A 22,213-nucleotide genomic window follows, 5' to 3' on the forward strand; every position below is an offset into this window, starting at 1 on the left:
TATACTTGGCCACTCATCTAATGCCATCCGTTTGATTGGACAAGGTGTCTGATACCAATACAAGATGACTTGTGAGTGTGTTAAGAAGATTCCAATCTGGCGAAGAAATGCTTCCTCATGTGGCAAAATTTTCACCAATAATCCTTTCATGATGGGCCCAATCACTATTCTACAATTTTTCTCACCTATTTTAGGTTTTTATTTTATTTTATTAAATTTTCAGCTTATGACATCATCGTACATGAAGGCCGGGAGGTGGCAAGATTAGTAGGTGACCTGGTTTTCTTTTCTCTGTGCAGGAACCTTTTGTAATTTGTAGTTTTGTACAATTAAAGAATCTCCTCTGTACCCCAAAATCCACTCTCTGTGGTTGCTGTCCCGCCACTGATATTTCCACAACCACTTACCATTTCCCTCCCTCCTGGGCTGTCGCTCTCTAAGTCCACTTCTTTGTCCATTGGCTCTTCTCGCTTCCTCTTCTTGTACTGTAATCCTTCAATTTGTTTTCCTTACAACGAGAGGACTTCCATGGATTGATGGGTTAAGTTCTGATAGCAACTCTAAGCCTCTAACCCGTAACAATGCGTACTTCAGCTGTATCTCAAGAACCCATGAATTTTGTCGACGTCTTGTACAAGTTGGATTGTTTTCCCTTGGATTCTAGAGGTTTTTACCACTTAGGTTCTAATGGGTACTGCTCGATTTTGTCGAGTTTCTTTCGCAGTGATGGATTTGGGGGTCTGGCTGGGGAGAAGAAGAGATCCAAGGTGGTGGCTTCCTTGGGTTTGAGCAGGGGTGTTTCAAGGGTACAGAGGATTTGGAATGAGTTCAATAGGGCTGTTAGGATGCACTGCGAGAGGATCCCAATTGGGTTTGCTTCCGTTGGTGTGTCTACTGGGGAGAACGGGTTGAGAGAAGATGGATGTGGTGTCCTGGAGGAAGAGGGGATCAACTTGAACGGGGTTCAGGCGGTGAATCCAAAAAGGGTTCTGATTTTAATGAGTGACACTGGTGGTGGCCATAGAGCTTCTGCCGAAGCTATCAAAGCGGCCTTTGATGAAGAATTTGGAGATGAATATCAGGTCAGTTCGACTTGGCTTCCATCAACGTAGGATTTATTCGATTATTTGCTGATAATGTTGAGTGTGTTAAGAGTATATGGTGCAGGTCTTTATTACGGATTTGTGGACGGACCACACCCCATGGCCGTTTAATCAATTGCCCAGGAGCTATAGCTTTCTGGTGAAGCACGGACCACTCTGGAAGATGACGTATTATGGATCTGCTCCGCGGTTGGTGCATCAATCCAATTTTGCTGCGACTTCGACGTTTATAGCTAGGTAAGTCTCTTCTTCCCTTTATTTAAATTCTTACATTTAAATCTTGTGCTGTCATTCTGTATTGGCATCAGTAGAGAAACCTTGTTGATTAACAACCGAAAAACAATGAAACCCGTGTATTAGCAGCTTACAGAACAAGCCCAAAATTAATGATGTCTTTACTCTTCCGAGAAGAAATATATGTGAGAATAAGGAACTTCTATATAGCTACGGGGTAACATCTCCGAATTCTTAGGAAATTCCATCCAGTGATTCAATGATACAATATTGTAAACATAGTTTTCAAGGTGCCAAGGCGACAGGGGGGCACCTTGTTGCCTAGTCGCCTAGGCGATTGATTTTTTTTTAAGTAAAAATCACATATCCTAGGGTAGTTCCCTAGGTTCCATAACCAACTTTCTTTAATAACTATCCATAATTTTCATAAGAAAATTATAAACTTCATGTTTAAGTCTAGAAAATCAACATATTTATGAGAAGAAAAAGAAGGAAAGAAAATAATTTCATATTTAGAAAATCAACATATTTATGTCGCCTAGGCGATCGATTTTTTTTTTAAGTAAAAATCACATATCCTAGGGTAGTTCCCTAGGTTCCATAACCAACTTTCTTTAATAACTATCCATAATTTTCATAAGAAAATTATAAACTTCATGTTTAAGTCTAGAAAATCAACATATTTATGAGAAGAAAAAGAAGGAAAGAAAATAAAAAAAATATAGGGGCTGAACCCCTATTTTTGTTATAGGAAAAGAAGAAAAGAAAAGGTGGAAGAAGAAGGAATGTGTTGATTAGACAAAATTTTAAGTTCATCCCTCACTTATTGGTTCAGATTTTGAAGTCATTGAGGGTTCAATACAGAAGTTAGCAATGTTTGTGTTGATTAAGCCCTAACAAATAAGAAAATAATAAAAATAAATTAGTTCATAAACACAAAAAATGAATATTTTTCTTTAATAATGTCTATTTTATAATTATAATCTAAAAAAAATAACAATATAAAAGTATTTTATTACACAGTATGCAAAACTTCTTGGCAACTGGGCGAGGCAAGCCTCTAAGGGCGCCTTGCTGCCTAGGCGGTCGCCTTGACAACTATGATTGTAAAATTGATGAACCTTCTAATTGTTATTTTGATTTGCACAATTTCATGTTACACAGTGCATATTAACCATGTTGATGCCCCAAACAATATTCCCTGGATTCCCTAACCAGCGCACCACCTTGGAATCCCTTCAATAATCAAGTTGTCCGCATTCATATGTCCCCAGTTATCTGCAATCCTTAAGTATGGCATGGAGTTCCTGTTCCTAGAACCATGCTTGGTTTAAAAGGAAAAGACCGGAAATTTGTTAAATGCTGGATTTTAAAATTAGCTTACCTTTTGGTAGCTTGAAAGGTATCATAGCAACCAACACATTCTTTTCTAGTTGACACCTAGAGGCTTTTTCTGTCTAGAATAGTTCTATAGTATGTCTTTTGGTGTAATACCAATGAACTCAATACAGAAACGAATAAAATACAATTTTCTTAAGCATTACATTTTAACATTAGATAGCTGATGGATGTTATAACAAGTCCTTGGAGTACATGGCAGTATTGTTAGGATTTATGCTTGACAGATTTTGCAGTTAAAGTTTCCACGACTTCATTCTATGCTTGATTGCGTGTTCCATGCAATGTTCTACATGCTCTCATCTGAGTCATCTCCCACAGTTAGTCATCTCTAAAAAGAAAATAAAAATCAGTTGACAGCTAGATGACAACACAAGTGCATGTATTTTTCTTTATATTTAATCAACTTGCAGAGCCATTTCATTCCTCCTTTTAGTTAGGTTGAATTATTGGTGCAAGCCATCTATTTTCTAATACATATAACATGAATTCTTCCATAAAGGTATAAACTCTCTTATCACCTATCCAGATTGTCATTTTGTTCTTCCTTTTAATGAAACTTTCTTTTTTTTTTTACTTATAAAAAAACTCTCTTAAATTTGATTTTTTCTATGTGAAAAGTTTAGTCTCTATGATGTAATGTATTGTGTCTTGGATCTTGGATTTTTACCTGTTTGTGGTCAACAAACCACTTACAAAATTCAAGAGTTCATTCTTAGAATATATAGGTTCTTTTATAGGCTGAAAGTGATGAGGAGGATAGTTCAGGGGAGGAGCAGGAAAAGAATTCCTCTCTTTCTTCTTTCTTAATATTTTTTTTCTTTATTTGTCTTAAAAAAATCTTGTAATAGGAGTTTACTGTTTCCTTTTTTGATTGTTTATTTGTTGTTTAATTCTCTAAATCAAACAGCTGGCTTATAGGGTCTTTTCTTTGGATGTTTAGTTATGTTGTGAGAGCAGTATGGTCTCTTGGCATTCTTTTCAAGGGGCGGATATTGACCTTGAGACGCTAATACCAAGCTTTTCTATTTTAGCTGATTTTTAAACTAAGATCATTATCAGTAACTATATCTTGTGAAATTGAGATAAACTCTTGACATGTACAACTTTTGTATAGTATTATTTTTTTGAAGATAAAAGAAAATTTATTAAAAGAAAAAGAATTACAAGAAAGGTTATGGGCAATCACTCGAGAGAAAAGTCAACCCAAAGAAAAAACCCAGAAGGAACTAACAAAAGCCTTGATAGCATAAAGACTAACCCTTCTATCAAATCCCCACACATAAAACAAGAATACATTACAACCCAATAACATTAAAAAGCCTGCCCAATATCTGTCAAGAAACCCAACAGAAATTCTAACCTCTCCGAAATGGACATGACTTCTTTATCTCTTCTTCTCTGTTCTTTTGAGTGTGTTCTTCTTGTTTTCTTTTGATTGGCCTTTTGGGTTTCTTAACTAACTTGATTGGCCTTTTGAGTAGCACTTCCAAACAAAGGACCTTGGTAAATTAAAATATTTCTTGGGGATAGAAGTAGCAAGGTCTGAGAACGGTATTAATTTGTGTAAGAGGAAGTGTGTTCTTGATTTGTTGGGGGAAATAGGAATTCTAGGTGCTAAACCAGTTGAAACACTTATGGAACCAAATATCAAATTGAGTAGTGATGTGGGTGAGGAGTTTGAAGATCCCGGAAGGTACAGGCGGTTGGTGGGTAAACTAAACTACCTAACCATTACTCGGCTAGATATTTCATTTGTAGTTAGTGTGGTGAGTTAGTTTATGCAAAATCCTTGGGTTCCACATTGGGATGCAGTTTTAAGGATTGCAAGGTATTTGAAGGGAGCTCTTGGTTATGTCTTGTTATACAAAAGTGGAGGAAATATTAAAATAGAAGGATACACTGATGCTGATTGGGCTGGTTCTGTATCTGACAGAAGGTCCACTACAGGTTATTATACCTTTCTTGGGGGTAATTTGGTGACATGAAAGAGTAAGAAATAAACAGTGATGGTAAGAAGTAGTGCAGAAGCTGAATACAAAACCATGACACATACAACTTGTGAGCTAGTGTGGTTGAGAAATCTTCTATAGGAGATGAGATACTCAATTGACACTTCAATGAAGCTTTATTGTGACACTGCAGTCCATATCTCTTTTAATCCAATTTTTCATGAGAAAACAAAACATATAGTAATTGATTGTCACTTTGTGAGGGAGAAGGTGCTAAGTGGAGTGATAGCCATTGCATATGTTAACACAAGAAATCAATGGGCAGACTTATTCACCCAAGGGTTGAGTCAAGGAAGAGTGGGCTACATATGTAACAATTTGGAACTATATGATATATACTCACCAGCTTGAGGAGGAGTGTTAGTGTCAACTGTATAGGAGTAGTTTTGTCAATTTGTTTATGTTTGGTGTGAGGTGTCATGTTTAAGTTAACTGATGTGTCCCATACTTAAGTAGGGGCACAACTGACCTTTTGTTTTTCTTTAGAAAAGTATAAATACAATCTGGCCAACTAGGGAGAATAGAACTCTCTCTAGTTCGAACCAGTTTTTCCTTCTCCTCTCTTCTCTTCTCTTCTCTTCTCTTCTCTTCTCTTCTTCTTCTTCTTCTTTCTCTATCCTTTTTAGTTTTCTGCTACTGTTATTGCTTACTGAATTCTGGTGCAGGTCTGGACTTTATCATTACCCAATGTTGTTCCCAGCTATCTGGGATCTTGGGAAGGGTGGACTGGATACATTCTAACCATTGGCATTTTTTTTTGCACAAAGTGGCCGTTCTCTGACTCAAACCTGCATTCTCACACTTGACAGACCAAGATTTTACCAATGAACTTTCAGACCAAATAAACCCAAAATTAGATTTCAGATTTCTAATGTTTCAGTCCTGGCAATATAGAATAAGCCCTACATTTCCTCTTCAGATTATTCTCATGTAATCCCAAATGACATGATCATACTTCTTCAGTCTAAACTCTAAAGTCATGGCCTATTTCCTTCAATTGTTTTACATCACCCTGTATTTTTACATAAACCACATGTGCTTAAATTTACTGTAGTGTATCCTATATATGCATGCGTTTACAAAACCTTGTTTCTGCATCTGGCTGCGGTGACTTGATAAGTTCCATGAACCTTTTGATACATGTCTGTTGATTCTATATTGTATTTCTCTACAGGGAGGTTGCAAAAGGACTGATGAAATACCAGCCAGATATTATTATCAGTGTGCATCCCCTGATGCAACATGTTCCACTTCGTATACTGAAGGGAAAGGGTCTTCTGAAGAAGATTGTATTTACAACAGTTGTTACAGATTTAAGCACTTGTCATCCTACATGGTATGATCTGCATTTGTATTTAGTGTTCCTCCAATTGCTCATTTCTCTTGTAAATCATGTCCATCTTTCATTTGGTCATTTTTTTGGCCAGGTTTCACAAGCTTGTCACAAGATGCTACTGCCCAACAACAGAGGTGGCAAAAAGAGCATCGAAAGCTGGCCTTCAGCCTTCTCAAGTTAAAGTTTATGGCCTTCCTGTGCGACCTTCTTTTGTCAAGCCTGTTCGACCTAAGGTTGACAGCCATCCTTTTTGAATTGCCTTTGATTCTTTTATTACTCATTCTATCCTATCTATTTTGCATAACAATTTTTAGTAAGGATGGCTAAGATACGTTGGGCATATCATAAGGACAATTTACCGTTTCCATATAAACTGATGCTATAAATATCTCAGGGGCTTGGCGGCCTCTATTTAATGCTTCTTCTAGATGTACTGCATCTTGCTAATATAATCAGGTCTATCTTACATGCTTAGCATACTCAGCTCAACATGATATGATACTAATGATGACACAACAAATTGATCCACTATAATGAACGTCATAAATGTTAGGACTTTCATTTAGCTGACAGGTAACAAGTCTTGAAGAATATGTAGCTTAAAAACTAAAAGGACAGTATCAATATAACAGACTGAGATATTCTTATCTGCGGTCTGTTTCTTGGATTTTGAGAATTGACGAGTCTTACCCACTTTTCCCATCCCAGTCCTTATCGATTCCTGTATTTTGGCATCTTAGTTCTCCTGCCTTATAATAATAATATTTTGGCATGTTAGTTCTCCTGGTCCTGGAATAGCTCAGCCCTCAGCCCTCAGGGAATTATTTTCTAGAAAGATCATTGTTAAGTGACTCAGCCTCAATGGTCCATAATTGGTCCATAATGGGTGTCTCTAATCAAACAGATCACTATCTTGGAGTCTCCTGCTTCCGTGATCCTCTCAAACTCCATGTAGAAAAAATAGAGATCTGACTAACCTCCCCATTGTGGACCTTCTTTTGGTTAATATTACTACCTGATCTATCACATACATTTGACATGATCAATGTTGAAGAAAGGGTTATGACAGTGGATTTGTTTTGGCTTAGATTTTGTCATCTTAGATTGTTTCCTTAAATTTGATTGATGTATATGTTGTAAACATTTGGCCTATTTTTTTATTTATAACTAGGTTGAATTAAGGAGGGAGCTGGGAATGGATGAGGATCTTCCTGCTGTATTACTTATGGGAGGTGGAGAAGGCATGGGTCCAATTGAGGCTACTGCTCGGGCGCTTGGAAATGCATTGTATGACAAAAATCTTGGGGAACCAATAGGTCAAATTCTTGTGATTTGTGGCCGCAATAAAAAACTTGCAAACAGATTATGTTCAATCAACTGGAAGATTCCTGTTCAGGTATGCTTTGGGCTTAACTTCTATAAAGGGCCTCTGTTACAACTTTTACCATTTAAAACCAGTTCCTCTTTACCCTGTTGAAATTTTAAATGAATCAAAATTTCAAAGTGAAATTTGGGTAGGTAGTAATGTGGTTGCATCATTTTAACATTATAATATTTTATTGGGGTTGAGGTCTGACCTGCTGGAAACTGACCTGAACTTAAACTGAGTTGAGGTTACTCAACCTGAAGCCAAGTAAGTCCTTGCTGGTTAGCAAGGCAAAAATGTCAGACCTGAAACCAATATTTAAACTGTATTGAGATTTTCAGTTTGAACTGTAGAGAACATTGATGTGGGCCCCACAGATGTGGTCCCCACTGTGTTCGTAGGACAGTATGTGCAATTATTTGTTTCAGTCATGTTAGTGTTAGTTGGTGGTCAGCATGTTATTTCAGTTGTTATTTATTTCAGTTTGTTATTTGCTTTATTTGTCATGCAAGTATTAAGGGCAGATCTGTCCTTTCCTCTATGTACTAAACATAACCTATAAATACTAAGAGAGTGGCGGCGGCAAATCAATTGGAGAATCTGTCCCTCCTTTCAAACCTTTGTGTTCTCCTGTTCTTCTCCTCTCTTTTCTTCTTTTCCTTACTTTTCTTCTACTTTTTCTAATCTGAAATCCATTAGGATTCAAGGCTGATTGTAGTCTTGATCGCCTACTCGGTATCAGAGCCTATCTAGGGCTTCTCATGTGAGTCTAGTCCAGCCGATCACATGAGAACTATCTAGGGCTGGAAGTTTATAAAGAAGTGTTCATTGGCTGATTCTTGGAGGTTACCAGAAGAGTTTAGCAGCTGTTCGAAGACTTGGCACGACTTGTAGAGTGTTGGTAACCAGGAAGAATCAGAGAAGGCTAGGGTTCAGGCAACGTTGGAAGGTGGCAAACAGAATTCTCTAGGTAAGTCTTATTTATTTTCTAGAGATTGCTATCAATCAAGATAGGTTGGACCTATCTAGAAGGAGTGACCGAACTGTTTTTGGGGTTTTCTCTCAGAGGTGATCTATTATAGGGTTTGACATTAACCCTGTGGCAAGACCTAACTGTTGGGCTGAACTCTTTTATCTTCTTGGAAAGTGTTCGTTTTAAGGGTTTTCTCTCAGAGGTGATCAGTTTTTAGGGTTTCACATTGACCCTACGGCAAGACCTAACTATGAACCCCTTGGAAAGTGCGGCTAAGCACTTATTTTAGACCTACGATTAAAACCCAAATTCTGTTCCAGCATCTCAGATTGCTCTCTAAGCTGGTTTCAAACCTGTCTCTTGGTTCCGAGCTCTTTTAGGGGGTGAAAAATTGTACGGACTGCTTGGTACTGTGATTGCCGATTGGTTTTAGATCAGATTTACACTGGTTTCATGCATATACTGTGATTGCCGATTGGTTTCAAATCAGACTTGCACTAGTTTCATGCATATACCGTGATTACAGATTGGTTTTAGATCAGACCTACATTGATTCCATACTGATTTCTGATTGTGATCGACTGTTCAAGTGCTGTTTTCTGTTGTAGTAACCCTAATAGTTCGTAACTACTGATTCTTGACCAAGAATGGAGTTTAAAAATCAGGGAGAAGGTAGTTTTGGGAACAACAGTTATGGTAGTGTATCTGAAACTGGGTTTCAGATTACAACTGTGAGATTTGACGGGTCAAACTACTTGGAATGGGTTCAATCAGCCATGATGGCTATTGGGGGAAGGGGAAAACTAGATTACCTCTTGGGAGATATGAAAGAACCTTCCAAGGAGGATCCAATGTATACCAAGTGGGTTCAAGAGAACTACTTGGTTATGATATGGCTGTGTAACTCTATGTAGCCACATATAAGCCGAAATTACTTGTGGGCAAAGACAACCAAGGAGATATGGGATGTTATGAAAGAACCTATTCCCAACCCCTTAACGTTGCCAGAGCCTATGGATTGAAGTGTGAAGTGAATAGTCTTAAACAAGGAGAGAAACCAGTTCCTGTCTACTTCTCTACCTTGAAATCCCTGTGGCATGAAATTGATCATCTAGAGACTCTTGAGTGGAAAAGTCCCAAAGATGCACAAACTTATAGAAAGCAAGTCGAGACGAATATGGTATTTGAATTACTGGCTGGCCTGATTTCAGATTATGACATTGTGAGGCAACAGATACTGACTAGAGATAGTGTGACCCTCTCTCAAGCATATTCCCTAGTGCATAGTGAAGAGATCAGGAGGAAAGTTATGATGCAACCTCAGCCCTTTTCCCCAGCCCTGTTAGCTGTTAAACCTAAGTCTGGGGGTGATACAGAAAGGGACAAGAAGAAGGAAGACAAATGGGATCTGGTATGTGAACATTGCAAGAAACCCAAGCATACAAAAGATACTTGTTGGAAGCTGCACCCTCATTTGGTCCTAGCAAAACTGAGAAATAAGAAGGGTAATGCTCATGTGGCTGTGAATACTGATTCAACATCCTTGTCAGGCACAAAATGCACACCCCTAGAGACCTTAGCTGCGGTTCGGGCTACACTAATACAGTTGGAAAAGGAAGTTGGGAGTTCAGTTCAGCCATCTCAGTCACCATTAGCCCCTGCCACATATGCATTTGCACATTCAGGTACTCGAGCCTCAGCCTACCATGTTTCAGCTCCAAGTAATACTGAACACTATTGGATAATAGATTCAGGTGCATCCGACCATATGACTAGCTTGCCATCTTTGTTCACTACATATCACTTATCCTCTGGTAGAGATAAAGTATCCATTGCTGTTGGCTCTCTTGTTCCCATTTCTAGCAAGGGTGACATCAAGTCATCTGATACCATCTCTTTATCTTCTGTCTTGTATGTTCCTAAGCTTGATACTAACCTGCTTTCATTCAGTAGTATTACCAAACATATGAACTGTTCAGTAACCTTTTTCCTTGACCGATGTGTTTTTCAGGACTTGGAAACGAGGAAGGTGATTGGGACTGGCCGTGAGATGAATGGGATCTATCTTCTCGGAGAGAGTTCTCGTTGGGAAGAGCTAGTGGATAAGAAGTCCTTTGTTTCTTAGTTTGTGAGTCCGGTTATACTTTGGCATAATCGATTAGGTCATTTATCTTTTCGGTCCTTGAAGAGTTTGTTTCCTGCTTTATTTGAGTCTGTTGAGATGTCGAAGTTGAGATGTGAGAGTTGTGAGCTTGCCAAACATTGTAGAACATCTTATTCTTTGAGTAATAAAAGAAGTAATAATTCTTTTGATATTGTGCATACTGATGTTTGGGGGCCATATCACATCCCTTTTATGGGTGGGTACAACTATTTTCTGTTGTTTGTTGATGAATATACCCGGTTTTCTTGGGTCTATCTAATGCGTTATCGAGATGAGGTTCCCGCTCTGACCCAAAACTTTCATAAGATGATTCTAACCTAGTTTGGGGCCAAAATCGAAATTCTCAGATCTGATAATGCAAAGGAATACTTTGTTAAGCCATTAATTTCTTACCTCCATAATCAGGGGGTTATTCACCAGAGCACTTGTCCTCATACACCACAGCAGAATGGGGTTGCTGAAAGGAAGAATAGGCACATCTTGGAGGTGGCTAGAAGCATTATGTTTACCTCCAATGTACCTATTCGCTTCTGGGGTGATGCTATCCTCGCGGCAGTATATCTCATTAATCGGGTTCCTTCTCGGGTCCTTGATATGGAACCCCCTTTTTACACTTCTATACCCAGACAAGGAGTTGTTTATTATTCATCTTAAAACCTTTGGTTGTACCTTCTTTGCTCAGCTTCTCGGGCCCCATCATTCCAAGTTTGACCCTAAGGCCTTTAAATGCATTTTCCTCGGTTATGCACAAACTCAAAAGGGTTATTGCTGCTATGATTCTGTTTTCGGGAGGAAGTTTGTCTCTATGGATGTCACCTTCTTTGAGGAGACACCCTATTATCCTAGGGTTTCTCCTCAGGGGGAGCGCAGTGAGAGTGGGGATTTGGGTCTTTTTCCTTAGGGGGAGCGCAGTGAGAGTGGGGTTAACACATCTGAGGCTGCTCCTTTACCTATTCCATTGGGTGATGACGGTTGTAATGGTGAGGGTGGTCAGAGGGATCAAGAGTTGAAAGTCTATCACAGGCGATGCAGGCAGGTTGATCCCGATCATTGGCAGTCCAGGCCAGCTCCAGTTCCTTCTACGGCTCTAGATCCAAGTATTACAGTCCCAGGGCCTACTGAGGCACCTTCCACTGTTGCCACTTCCCTTCCTGCGGATGACCTTGATCTCCTTATTGCTGTCCGTAAAGGGAAATGACATCGCACCACATCTACAGCTCACTGCATTTCCCAATTTTTATCCTATGATCGCCTATCTCCCTCTTACAGGTCCTATCTCACTTCTATTGCCAATGTCCCTATTCCTAGAATATGCAAGAAGCCTTATCAGTTCCAGAGTGGAAAGATGCAATGCAAGTTGAAATGGATGCCCTGTTGAAAAATTAACACTTGGGAGCTAGTTGACCTACCCAAAGGAAATAAGCCAGTTGGATGTAGATGGGTATTTACTATGAAACATAATGTTGATGGCTCCATTGAAAGGTACAAAGCCCGATTGGTTGCAAAGGGGTTCACCCAGACTTATGGTATTGACTACTTGGAGACCTTTGCCCCGGTTGCCAAGATGACCACCATCCGAGTTCTATTATCCCTTGCAACAAGTTATTCTTGGCCTTTGTACCAGATAGATGTTAAAAATGCCTTTCTGAATGGAGACTTACAAGAAGAGGTTTACATGCAGTTGCCTCCTGGATTCTATGATACAGAGACAAGTAAGAAGGTTTGCCGACTGAACAAGGCATTGTATGGTTTGAAGCAGTCACCTAGAGCCTGGTTTGATAGGTTCAGATTAGCCCTTGGAAGGTTTGGTTATGTACAGGCCCAGTCAGATCATACACTATTCATCAAGAGGGTGGAGTCCTCTCTGACACTACTAGCAGTATATGTTTATGATATTGTGGTGACAGGAAATGACAGTCATGAGATTGAGTCCCTCAAACAGCTCCTTCATCAAGAGTTTGAGGTGAAAAATCTTGGTGCACTACGGTATTTTTTGGGTATTGAGGTTGCTAGATCAAAGCAGGGGATTTTTATCTCTCAGAAAAAATATGTTCTAGATCTATTGGCGGAAACTGGAAAGTTGGGTGTTAAGCCGGCTGATACACCCATCGAACAAAATCACAAGATTAGTGCAGAGGGTGGGGAGCCTCTTGAAGACAAAGTTATGTTCCAACGGTTGGTTGGAAAGCTTCTATATCTCTGCCTCACTCGGCCGGATATCAGCTATGCAGTTAGTGTTGTTAGCCAGTACATGCACTCCCCTAGAACTTCTCATCTTCTTGCGGTAGAGAGAATATTAGCATACTTGAAGAGATGCCCGGGTAGGGGTATACTGTTCAAGAACGATAATCACATGAAGGTGGAGGTCTATACATATGCTGATTGGGTTGGGAGTGCTGATGACAGGAGATATACCTTTGGATATTGTGCCCTTGTGGGAGGTAACCTTATTTCTTGGAGGAGTAAGAAACAAAGTGTTGTTTCTCGCTCTAGTGCCAAAGCTGAATACAGGTCAACGGCTAACGGAGTGGCTGAAATCCTATGGCTGAGATCACTACTTGAAGAGTTGGGTATTGATTATGAGAAGCCCTTGATGCTGTATTGTGATAATCGGGCGGCTATTAATATAGCTCACAATCCGGTGCAGCATGACAGAACTAAGCATTTCGAATTTGGTCAACATTTTGTTTGAGAGAGGGTCTCATCACAGGAAGTGTGTCTCCCGTATATCACATCCAACATGCAGCTCGCAAATATCCTAACCAAGGCTGTACCAAGGATGAAGTTAGAGGCAGACCTATCCAAGTTGGGGGAGTGTAGAGAACACTGAGTGGGCCCCACATCTGTGGTCCCCACTGTGTTCGTAGGACAGTATGTGCAATTATTTGTTTCAGTCATGTTAGTGTTAGTTGGTGGTCAGCTTGTTATTTCTGTTGTTATTTATTTCGGTTTGTTATTTGCTTTATTTGTCATGTAAATATTAAGGGTAGATCTGTCCTTTCCTCTATGTACTGAACATAACCTATAAATACTAAGAGAGTGGCGGCGGCAGATCAATTGGAGAATCTGTCCCTCCTTTCAAACCTTTGTGTTCTCCTGTTATTCTCCTCTTTTCTTCTTTTCCTTACTTTTCTTCTACTTTTTCTAATCTGAAATCCATTAGGATTCAAGGCTGATTGTAGTCTTGATTGCCTACTTGAACCATTTCCTTCCTTTTTATTTCTTTGGTTAGTGGAAGTGTTTCTTTCGTGTGATAATAGCTTGTTTAGAGATTTTAGTGCCAATTGGAATTTCCATGTCTGTTTATATTACCATAATTGCAAATTGCTTAGATCAGTTTGTTTCAGAACTCCCATGTCAATGTTTTCAAACCAGATCAGACCAGATGAAATTGGTTGAATCAGAATGGATGCATTTCCAGTCCAATGAGAACTGTGGATAGACTGGAAAATTTGAGGTTGAACTGCTGGTTGAAATGGAAAAAACATTCCCCCTTTCTGTTTTGATGTCTGGTCCAGTTTCAAGCCATTGGTCTTATCCAGATATATGGTTAGTCCAAGAGTTGCCTCCAAATAAGTGGTCAATATTGGTCAATGGTGGGGGAGGGGGGATGGGGCAGTTGCATGGATGACATTTAAACTTAGTTCCTTATCATCTCACTGGACTACATTTTTCATCTATTACCTCTTTTCATTCAAAAAGTGGTTGTCTTATAGTAGAAAATGGAATTCATTTTCAGGTGAAGGGATTTGTCACTAAAATGGAGGAATGTATGGGAGCCTGTGATTGCATTATTACAAAGGTAAATCTGTCGTGGATTTACTTGTTCTTCACTTTTGAAAAATTTTCATATTTTTAGTTGTATTTGTAATATGGCATCTGCAGGCGGGGCCTGGGACTATTGCAGAAGCAATGATACGGGGCCTCCCCATAATTCTCAATGATTATATTGCTGGACAGGTAAGTTTGTTGGTTTTACTCTTATATTTTCTTGGGCTCTAATGGATTTCAAACAGGATTGCAATCTAATTCCTGTCATTCAAATGTCAACTTCCACTTGGTTATTTCAGTTCCAGTGATATGCAGAATTCAAAGACAAAAAATCTGTATTTTGCCTAATTCATCCCCTCTGCAGAAATGGGCTCAAACTATGGAAACATGTAGACTTGTGGCCTTGTGGAATTTATCCCCCTCAATTCCACTGTCTATTCCAATTCTGCTCTGATCCAAGTGCAACCATAGTTCCAAACGTCATGTTTTGGCTAGCTTTAATTGTACAAATTTAACTATAAGTTTTTACCTTCCATTCAAATCATAATTTCTTTCAAGGGAAAATCCTCACTCATAGATCACAGAGTCACAGTGATAGATAGGTCTAGATGTCTTTAAAGACCTAAAGCAAAAAAGATCAATGCTTACCAAGGAAATTGTGAGAGTTGGCCACAAGATGTATGAGTTGGCACCATTGCAAAAAATACCAAATGCAAATATTTGCTCAAATTTGTTCCTTTTAATCCAAATTGTGGGTTTTAAGAGATTTTATACTATATCCATAGAGTCTAATAGACTCGTATGCATATGTGAGACTTCAAAATAAACTCATGCTTAAAAGAAAATCTGCCTTAATTTCAATGATATACTTTTGAATTTTGACACATTACAACTTTACAAAGGCAACCATCATATATACAAAAAGAGAATAAAAAGAAGATAGAAAACCTTAATGGGTTCTTTTGTTGGTTTCTGTTGCCATATAACAAAATTCTATGTTAAAAAAAAGATAAGAGTCTTATTTTCACCGATGATCTGAAATTAGGGGCGGTTGACCCAAAGCATTTTACACCGCTTAAGGCTTGGACCTTCGAGCTGGGCCCATTGAAATTTTAACAACCAACCCAAGCTTGAAGAAGTTGCACCCCTATCTGAAATAGCTGCCAGTTTTCACTGCTTTGCTTACAGCTAGAACTGTAAACAGACCAGATTTGGACTGGATTTAGATATTTTGTGATCTGATCCAGTTACCTAGTTTACAATATCAAGGTTCCATCTGAACAGGGTTGAATTGAATTTTTATATGTTTTATCTTCAATCAAATCTCTATCACAAAACTTGAATCTACAACTTCTTAGTTAAAAAACACAGTTAGTTGGATGCAGGTTACATAGACCAGTTTGTTAATTATGTATTTGTTTAATCTTATGGGATACAATTGATGTGGATTGGAATTTGATACAATTATAGACAGATTTACCATTACTTTTTGGATTAGTAGGTTTATATCTGAATCAATGATCCAATCCATTTGATAGCCCTATGGGTAGTGCATAGCATTTCATAGATTGATTCTTATTACAGTTAGCAGCCATTGCTTGGTAGATGGTAAAATCCTGGATGACAAGTCTGAGAAGGCTTGTTTCCAAGTCTGAGAGTAGCCACTTTATGCAGGTTAGGTCTATATCCAGGTTCACCCTTCCCAAGACCCCAGATAGCTGGGACAAACATTAAGTAATGACCTTGTGGCCTTATTATGGTTATTGATGGAGTGATTGTGCAAATCTAAGCTCATTCAGGAGGCCAATATTCTTTTAGAAGTTAGATTCTCTAATAGAAACTGTACCTGAAGGTTCCCCTAAACATGGATGAACCTAGACTGTTAAAGGAACATTAGTGAAAGTTTGACTTGAATGAACCTCCAAGAGGGCTGCTGAACCACGACATTATTTTTAAGAACTGGATAGAGAGGAGATGACCTCACAATATATACTTTGTCTACAAACTAGATTTGTTAACCCCTTTCAAATTCCTATAAATTGACAACGAAGATGCTCGAGACCATTCACTATGAGTTGGTAAGTTTTACCCTCAAAATTTCATTTATTCTCTTTGCCCAAGATGACTCCACAAGACAATGGTATCTTGAAGTGCATACACAAAGCAAACTTGAACTGATCCTACAATATCTTCCTTTATCTTCTCTAGCATTGCACCATCAATGTATGGTTGTTTTCTAGAGCCTTCAACTGATCAAATTTCTTATATCCCTGTTTGCGTCACTATTCTATTACAAATTTCTTGTCCCTGTCTCAACAACTTAAAATTCTGCAAATTAAGTGCATTAAAAACTGAGATGATAATAGCAAAAGGTTCAACCTCTTTCTCCTGAATTTCACTTGTATTAGACTGTTGTGGATTCTAATCCTACCTGTCAAAACCATTTAAAATACTGGAAATTTCAAATAAGCAACCTTGGTCTCCTAAGGAGCATACTTTCCTGTAAAGAACCACCGGTTAGAACTTAAACCAATAAACTAAGAAAGATATTCGTAGAAATAAATCAAGTAGGTTCATATGCACAATATATTTATTTCTGGTATCATATGCATGGTATATCTCGGTTAGACTTCCGATATGTTTTTCCTGCTAAATTTGAGCATAGTCTGATTTGCTTTTAACATTGCAGGAAGCGGGAAACGTGCCCTATGTGGTGGAAAATGGATGTGGAAAGTTCTCAAAATCGCCAAAACGAATAGCCAATATTGTTGCTCAATGGTTTGGTCCAAAGACTGATGAGCTTAAGGCCATGTCTCAGAATGCATTAAAGCTGGCAAAGCCAGATGCAGTTTTTAAGATTGTTCATGATCTTCATGATTTGGTGAGTCCAAGGAGTTTGCTTGTATCCCAGTATTCTTGTACGGCATAATTTTCTTATGCGATCAATTTTGCTGGTTCTTTTTTTTTTTTGTAAAATGTTGTGGCCAAAATAAATCACCATTGTTCCTTGGCATTTTCTCTCTACTCATCTCCTGACCTGATCTTTGAAGTTTATTCTGCTTTGTACAACTGCAACCCAAGTACCCAACCTATCATCCTTGCAAGTTGCAATTTTGCAATTTCCCATTGCTTGAAACTGATACGAGCCTTTACAGGAGCCCTGGGGTTACAAATCACTTATAAACCTGCTGACGTGGCCATCATCCTAATCGTCATAAAGAATGAATATCAAAGGCTGCAAACTGTTATAACAGTCATTACAGTAATCATCGTTGCACATTATCGTGACCCATGATTTAATCAGTAATAAATGATAGTATGTGGTGGGGGCCATACAACTATCGTGCATTTAAACAAATCAATGTATGATCAAAGTTCAAAGTATTGATACGTATCAAGCTGTATCATTTGATACGTATCATATCGGGAGCTTTCCGATATACCCCTACAGAGGGTGTATTGAGGTTTTGACCAGTTCAAGAGGTGGACGGACCTTAAACCGGCCCCTCTAAACTGGATTTAAAAAAACTAAAAAAAAAATATTGATACTGTCCAATATGCCTCTACCGGTGTATACAACTTGTTTGGGTTCTTGGCCTGGCCTGGGATGTCTTTTAGGGCCGAAGTTTCTTTGTTTGTCTAGGGTGTGTACCTGGGGAACTCTCCTCATCCTTTTGATGTATACCACTTGTATGCCTTTTTTACTTTAATATACTTTACCACTTTTCAAGAAAAGATAGTATTCTTGTTATCTCAACAAATCAAGAGCAACAAGAGAATAAGAGATTACTATTTTTTTTTCCACATCAACTTCAATACCAATACAACATAACTGTAATTGTTGTAACAATGAAATGCCATGACACACAGTTGGAGCTTCGTCAATATCCAAGCTGCTGCTACGTTTGATGGGATTAGCTCTCGCCAAACTAAGGTACCCTTAATGGTGTCGAAGTACCAAACCAATTGGACCAATAATCAGATTTAAAAGCCGCATCTACAACTATTTTTGAGGGATGCAACAACAACAAAACATCCATCATCGTCTGACTTTCACAATAATAAAGGTATGATCAAATTGTACATGCTCAAACAATTGAGTGTGTTTGAAATACAATATATGCTTCATGATAATTGCACCCCTTAAAAGCCATCCATCGGCAAAAGTGTAGGCTGCAATATCTCTACACCACCGAACAATATATAAGCTCTTTGACATTATTAAGAGGCTACATCGTAAATCTCAAATAAAGCCATGAACCTACCTAACCAGGCCGCTTGGGCATCAAGGCAATACAGTAATAATGTAACATGTGAAGAAGAGTTCCATCAGCACTATTGACACAATGGGAAACATGGATTAATGCGCAACCAGTGTTTTTATTACTACATCAAAGGTGGGATTGATGGAAATAGTTCTTCCACCAAATGCATTTCATCACCACCCATGTGTTGGCCTCCTGGAGTAAGAGATGTCAGGGTCCGATTGGACCAAGCAATTCCCCATCCTTGGAGAGATATTTCCAGAAGTTCCAATTCAAAAATAAGGTTACAAAATGCACAAGAACCTTTCTAGTAGTAGTAGTAACCTTGGAGGAACTAGGGCCTTAGCATCAATCACCACAGGTTCGTTCAAAGTCTCCAATATGCAAAGGGAAGATTACCATGAAGCAGTCGTGATTTTTAAATTCATCCAATAATGATTTGTCTTATGTTTTAAAAACTGACCATACCCAAAACCAGGCATCGAAGGATGTTTAGTAGGATAAGAGGAAATCTTGAGGAAAGCATACATGTTGGCTTATAGCAAAAGGTGACATCTATTCCAGATTTCCAAAATAAAGCTAATCCTTTGGCTTGGCCTTTAAGAGGAATAATGTAAGAATTAGCATATTTAATTTGGTCACCTAAAAATAAAGCCTTCTCAAACAGAATTTTGGTTTCAGCCCAAGCTTTAAAATGTTAGTTTGTGAGATGGCTATGGCAATATGAACTCTTGTATATTCTTCACTATCTTTTACCTTGATTGCATACGTATGATCATCAGAACATTTGGAAAATATTCAACTTGCTCAAAAACTTTAGATATATGACAATGGTACAAGTGTATCAATTACGCAGTTGATTTAGCTGTTGAGACATTCGATAAAGACAAATTAATGTTATTTATTTATTTTTGAAAGAGCAAAAGCTACTTCGAAGTATAAATGGTATTTCATGCTTGATTGGACTGAGTAAACTGAAAACTAAGGCATTAAGATTGTTTTCAAAAAAGAATTCAAATATTATAAAAATCATTATGGCCCATCCATACAAAAAGTTTGTAACTTCCAACCAAAAATGAAATATCCAACTATTTTGTGAAAGAATTAACTTAGTACTTAATTTATTGTTCCATTAAAAACCATCTCCACAATGAACCTTAATACTCTTCCCATAAATTCACTTGGTTGTGCTTGAATATAAGAGTCCAACTTCTCATAAACCTTCCTATGGTATTCCAAAAAATTTACCCTACAACATTATAACCAACACCAATGGGTGTGTTATGAGTTAACATGCAATAGATATATGCTACATGCATAGAAGAAATATGGTATTTTGATTAATTTAAATCTAATAGCATAATATTGTGCTTAGGATGCAAAACTAGCCTTATTAGTACTAGGCAAATATTATATAGTATCTTAGTGTAAAAATGGGAGCCATTGCATAGTGTATTGGTAAAGCTTCAGTCTAGCTAGAACTATGAAAATGTAAGTTCATGTCTAAGAGCCAGCCACTTTGTGCATAAAAATAATGCTAAAGGTTGGGTGGCGGCCTTCTTATCCCGATACTAAAATGGAATCCTAACCAATTACCATTATACAGTTGCACTATACACGTCACGATACTAAGAAAAGGATCAGCTTAGTTGGGTTTCAAGGTCTATTTTGTGTTGATTGAAATGTTTTAGAATAAAACAAAGATGGTGTGCCGGAGATCATTATTGGAAATAAAAATTGGCACAAAAATGAGCATACGTTTTTCTAAATTATGTTTTGTAGTGCTCGGGAGAACGAATTTTTTTGTGTTCTTTCTCACTCGGCCTCTAAATCAATGTTTCTAAAAAGGAATGGAGATGAACATTACTTGGAAGGAATGAAGAGAGGTGAAAAAAAAGCTTGTTGTGAAGATTGGTGAATACGTTTGAGGAATAGAAAGTTGTTGCAGTTATTAGGGAAAGAAAATATTCAAAGACGTAATAGAGTACTCTTAGCTAAAAAGGGGAAAGTGGCTACATATTTGTAGTTGTTTAAATTTTGTAAAATTTTAAATCTATAAGACATTCAAAAATATAAGTTGCATCGAGCAGCCAATGTATTTTGTTCTACAGCGTGTATTTTCTTCCGTGGACATTTCATGATATGTGTTTATTAAAATGCCATCATATTATTACCAAATCAGCATTATTCTCATTATATTCATCTGTACGGATTGATATTTATAAAAGTGGGTATTGATTTATGTGCACATCAATTATTGGGAAAAACTCATTTTAATATTTCCCCCAATGATTGAGCATTTATTTACTCAAACACTAATGTGGTGCTTAATTGTCAATAAATAATTTATTAAGTATTCTATATTTTGAAGGCAAATCAAGTATAAACGTTTATTTGAAAAACAGAGGCGTCACATCTGGCCCCCCCCCCACATAAAAAATGTCCCACAAAACCAGAACGTGACGCATATCATGAAACATGCACATTAGGCGAGACGCATGTGAAAACAATTTGACGCCGTTCCCAACACCCGCATTAATGAAACACACACCCAAATGGGTTTCTTCTCCATTCACTTCAAACTGAAAACCTTGAAACCCTTGATTTTGCACGCTTTCCTAATCCACCCACCAATTGAGTTCTATTGGCCGATGGATACTGGTAGGAGTTAAGTAGTCTGTAATGTAAGTTTTTCTCATTTCTTTTTTTTTGTTTGTTTTTGGTTTTTTCTCATTCGTTTTTTAACATTCACAGATCTAAACCCACCGGAGTGGGAGCCCTTTAACGCCACTTTACACCACCTTTGGTGACCCACCGGTCGATGCCAATGACCATACCGACAGGAGGTAAGTCTTCTGTAAACCACAAGGAAACAAAGCTTTAATAGCTGACAATAAGACAATCACAATACTTGGGACTTACATTACAGACTACTTAATTCTTGTCGTCGGCTGACGGAACTCAACCGGTGGGTGGGTTACGAAAGCGTGTGAAATCAAGGGTTTCAGTGTTTCAGTTTGAAGTGAATGGAGAAGAATGGGAGAAGAAACCCATTTGGGTGCATGTTTCATTAACGGGGTGTTGGAAATGACATCAAATTGCTTTCGCACGTGTCTTGCCTAGTGCGTGTGTTTCATGACATGCGTCGCCGACCCATTTTGTGGGACATTTTGGGGGGCAAATCCTTGGGGGACAGATGCGAACCCATAAACAAAAAGCTATACCAAATACATACTTAATGCTTGGGAGTTCTCCATATAATGTTGAGGGATGCCACATGGCTAGCTATATGTAGAAGGGTTGGTATGGGGGAATGGAGGAAGGAGAGACAGTTAACAAGGAAGCAAGAAGGAGGGTTTAGAGAAAGGAGAGGCATGTTGATGTAGATTGATTTGTGTTATATATAAGTAAGTACTAGTGGGGACTCATGCAATGCATGAGATTTATTAAGCGAAAGCTAAGTATAAAAATATATAATTGCTTTATACTTTAACATTTTTAATAATTAATAATTACTTAAATTTTATATATTACTTTTAATATTTTTTACAATGTATTAGTAATAATAATAATAATAATAATAATAATAAT

General features: G+C 38.0%; 1 protein-coding gene across 4 annotated transcripts; it reads left to right on the top strand.

Annotated features, from left to right (window-relative positions):
* The first annotated feature begins 220 nt into the window (after positions 1 to 220).
* LOC148869777 (putative monogalactosyldiacylglycerol synthase, chloroplastic) lies at positions 221 to 17,379 on the top strand. Of its 4 annotated transcripts, none has more exons than XM_088972486.1 (8): positions 221 to 1,082; positions 1,168 to 1,340; positions 5,922 to 6,083; positions 6,175 to 6,316; positions 7,255 to 7,479; positions 14,326 to 14,388; positions 14,472 to 14,546; positions 17,047 to 17,379. In XM_088972486.1, the coding sequence occupies exons 1-8, from the start codon at positions 582 to 584 to the stop codon at positions 17,284 to 17,286; spliced, it is 1,581 nt and encodes a 526-aa protein (XP_088828612.1). In that variant the 5' UTR covers positions 221 to 581; the 3' UTR covers positions 17,287 to 17,379. The 4 variants fall into 4 exon arrangements, with proteins under 4 accessions (XP_088828612.1, XP_088828613.1, XP_088828614.1 ...); XM_088972489.1 differs by having other exon boundaries at positions 367 to 1,082; positions 1,154 to 1,340; XM_088972487.1 differs by lacking the exons at positions 14,326 to 14,388; positions 14,472 to 14,546 and having other exon boundaries at positions 296 to 1,082.
* The last annotated feature ends 4,834 nt before the right edge of the window (positions 17,380 to 22,213 follow it).

The sequence above is a fragment of the Nelumbo lutea genome, chromosome 2, assembly GCF_056320005.1.
Source record: "Nelumbo lutea isolate HS-2025 chromosome 2, American lotus-T2T, whole genome shotgun sequence".
Classification (NCBI taxonomy): domain Eukaryota; kingdom Viridiplantae; phylum Streptophyta; class Magnoliopsida; order Proteales; family Nelumbonaceae; genus Nelumbo; species Nelumbo lutea.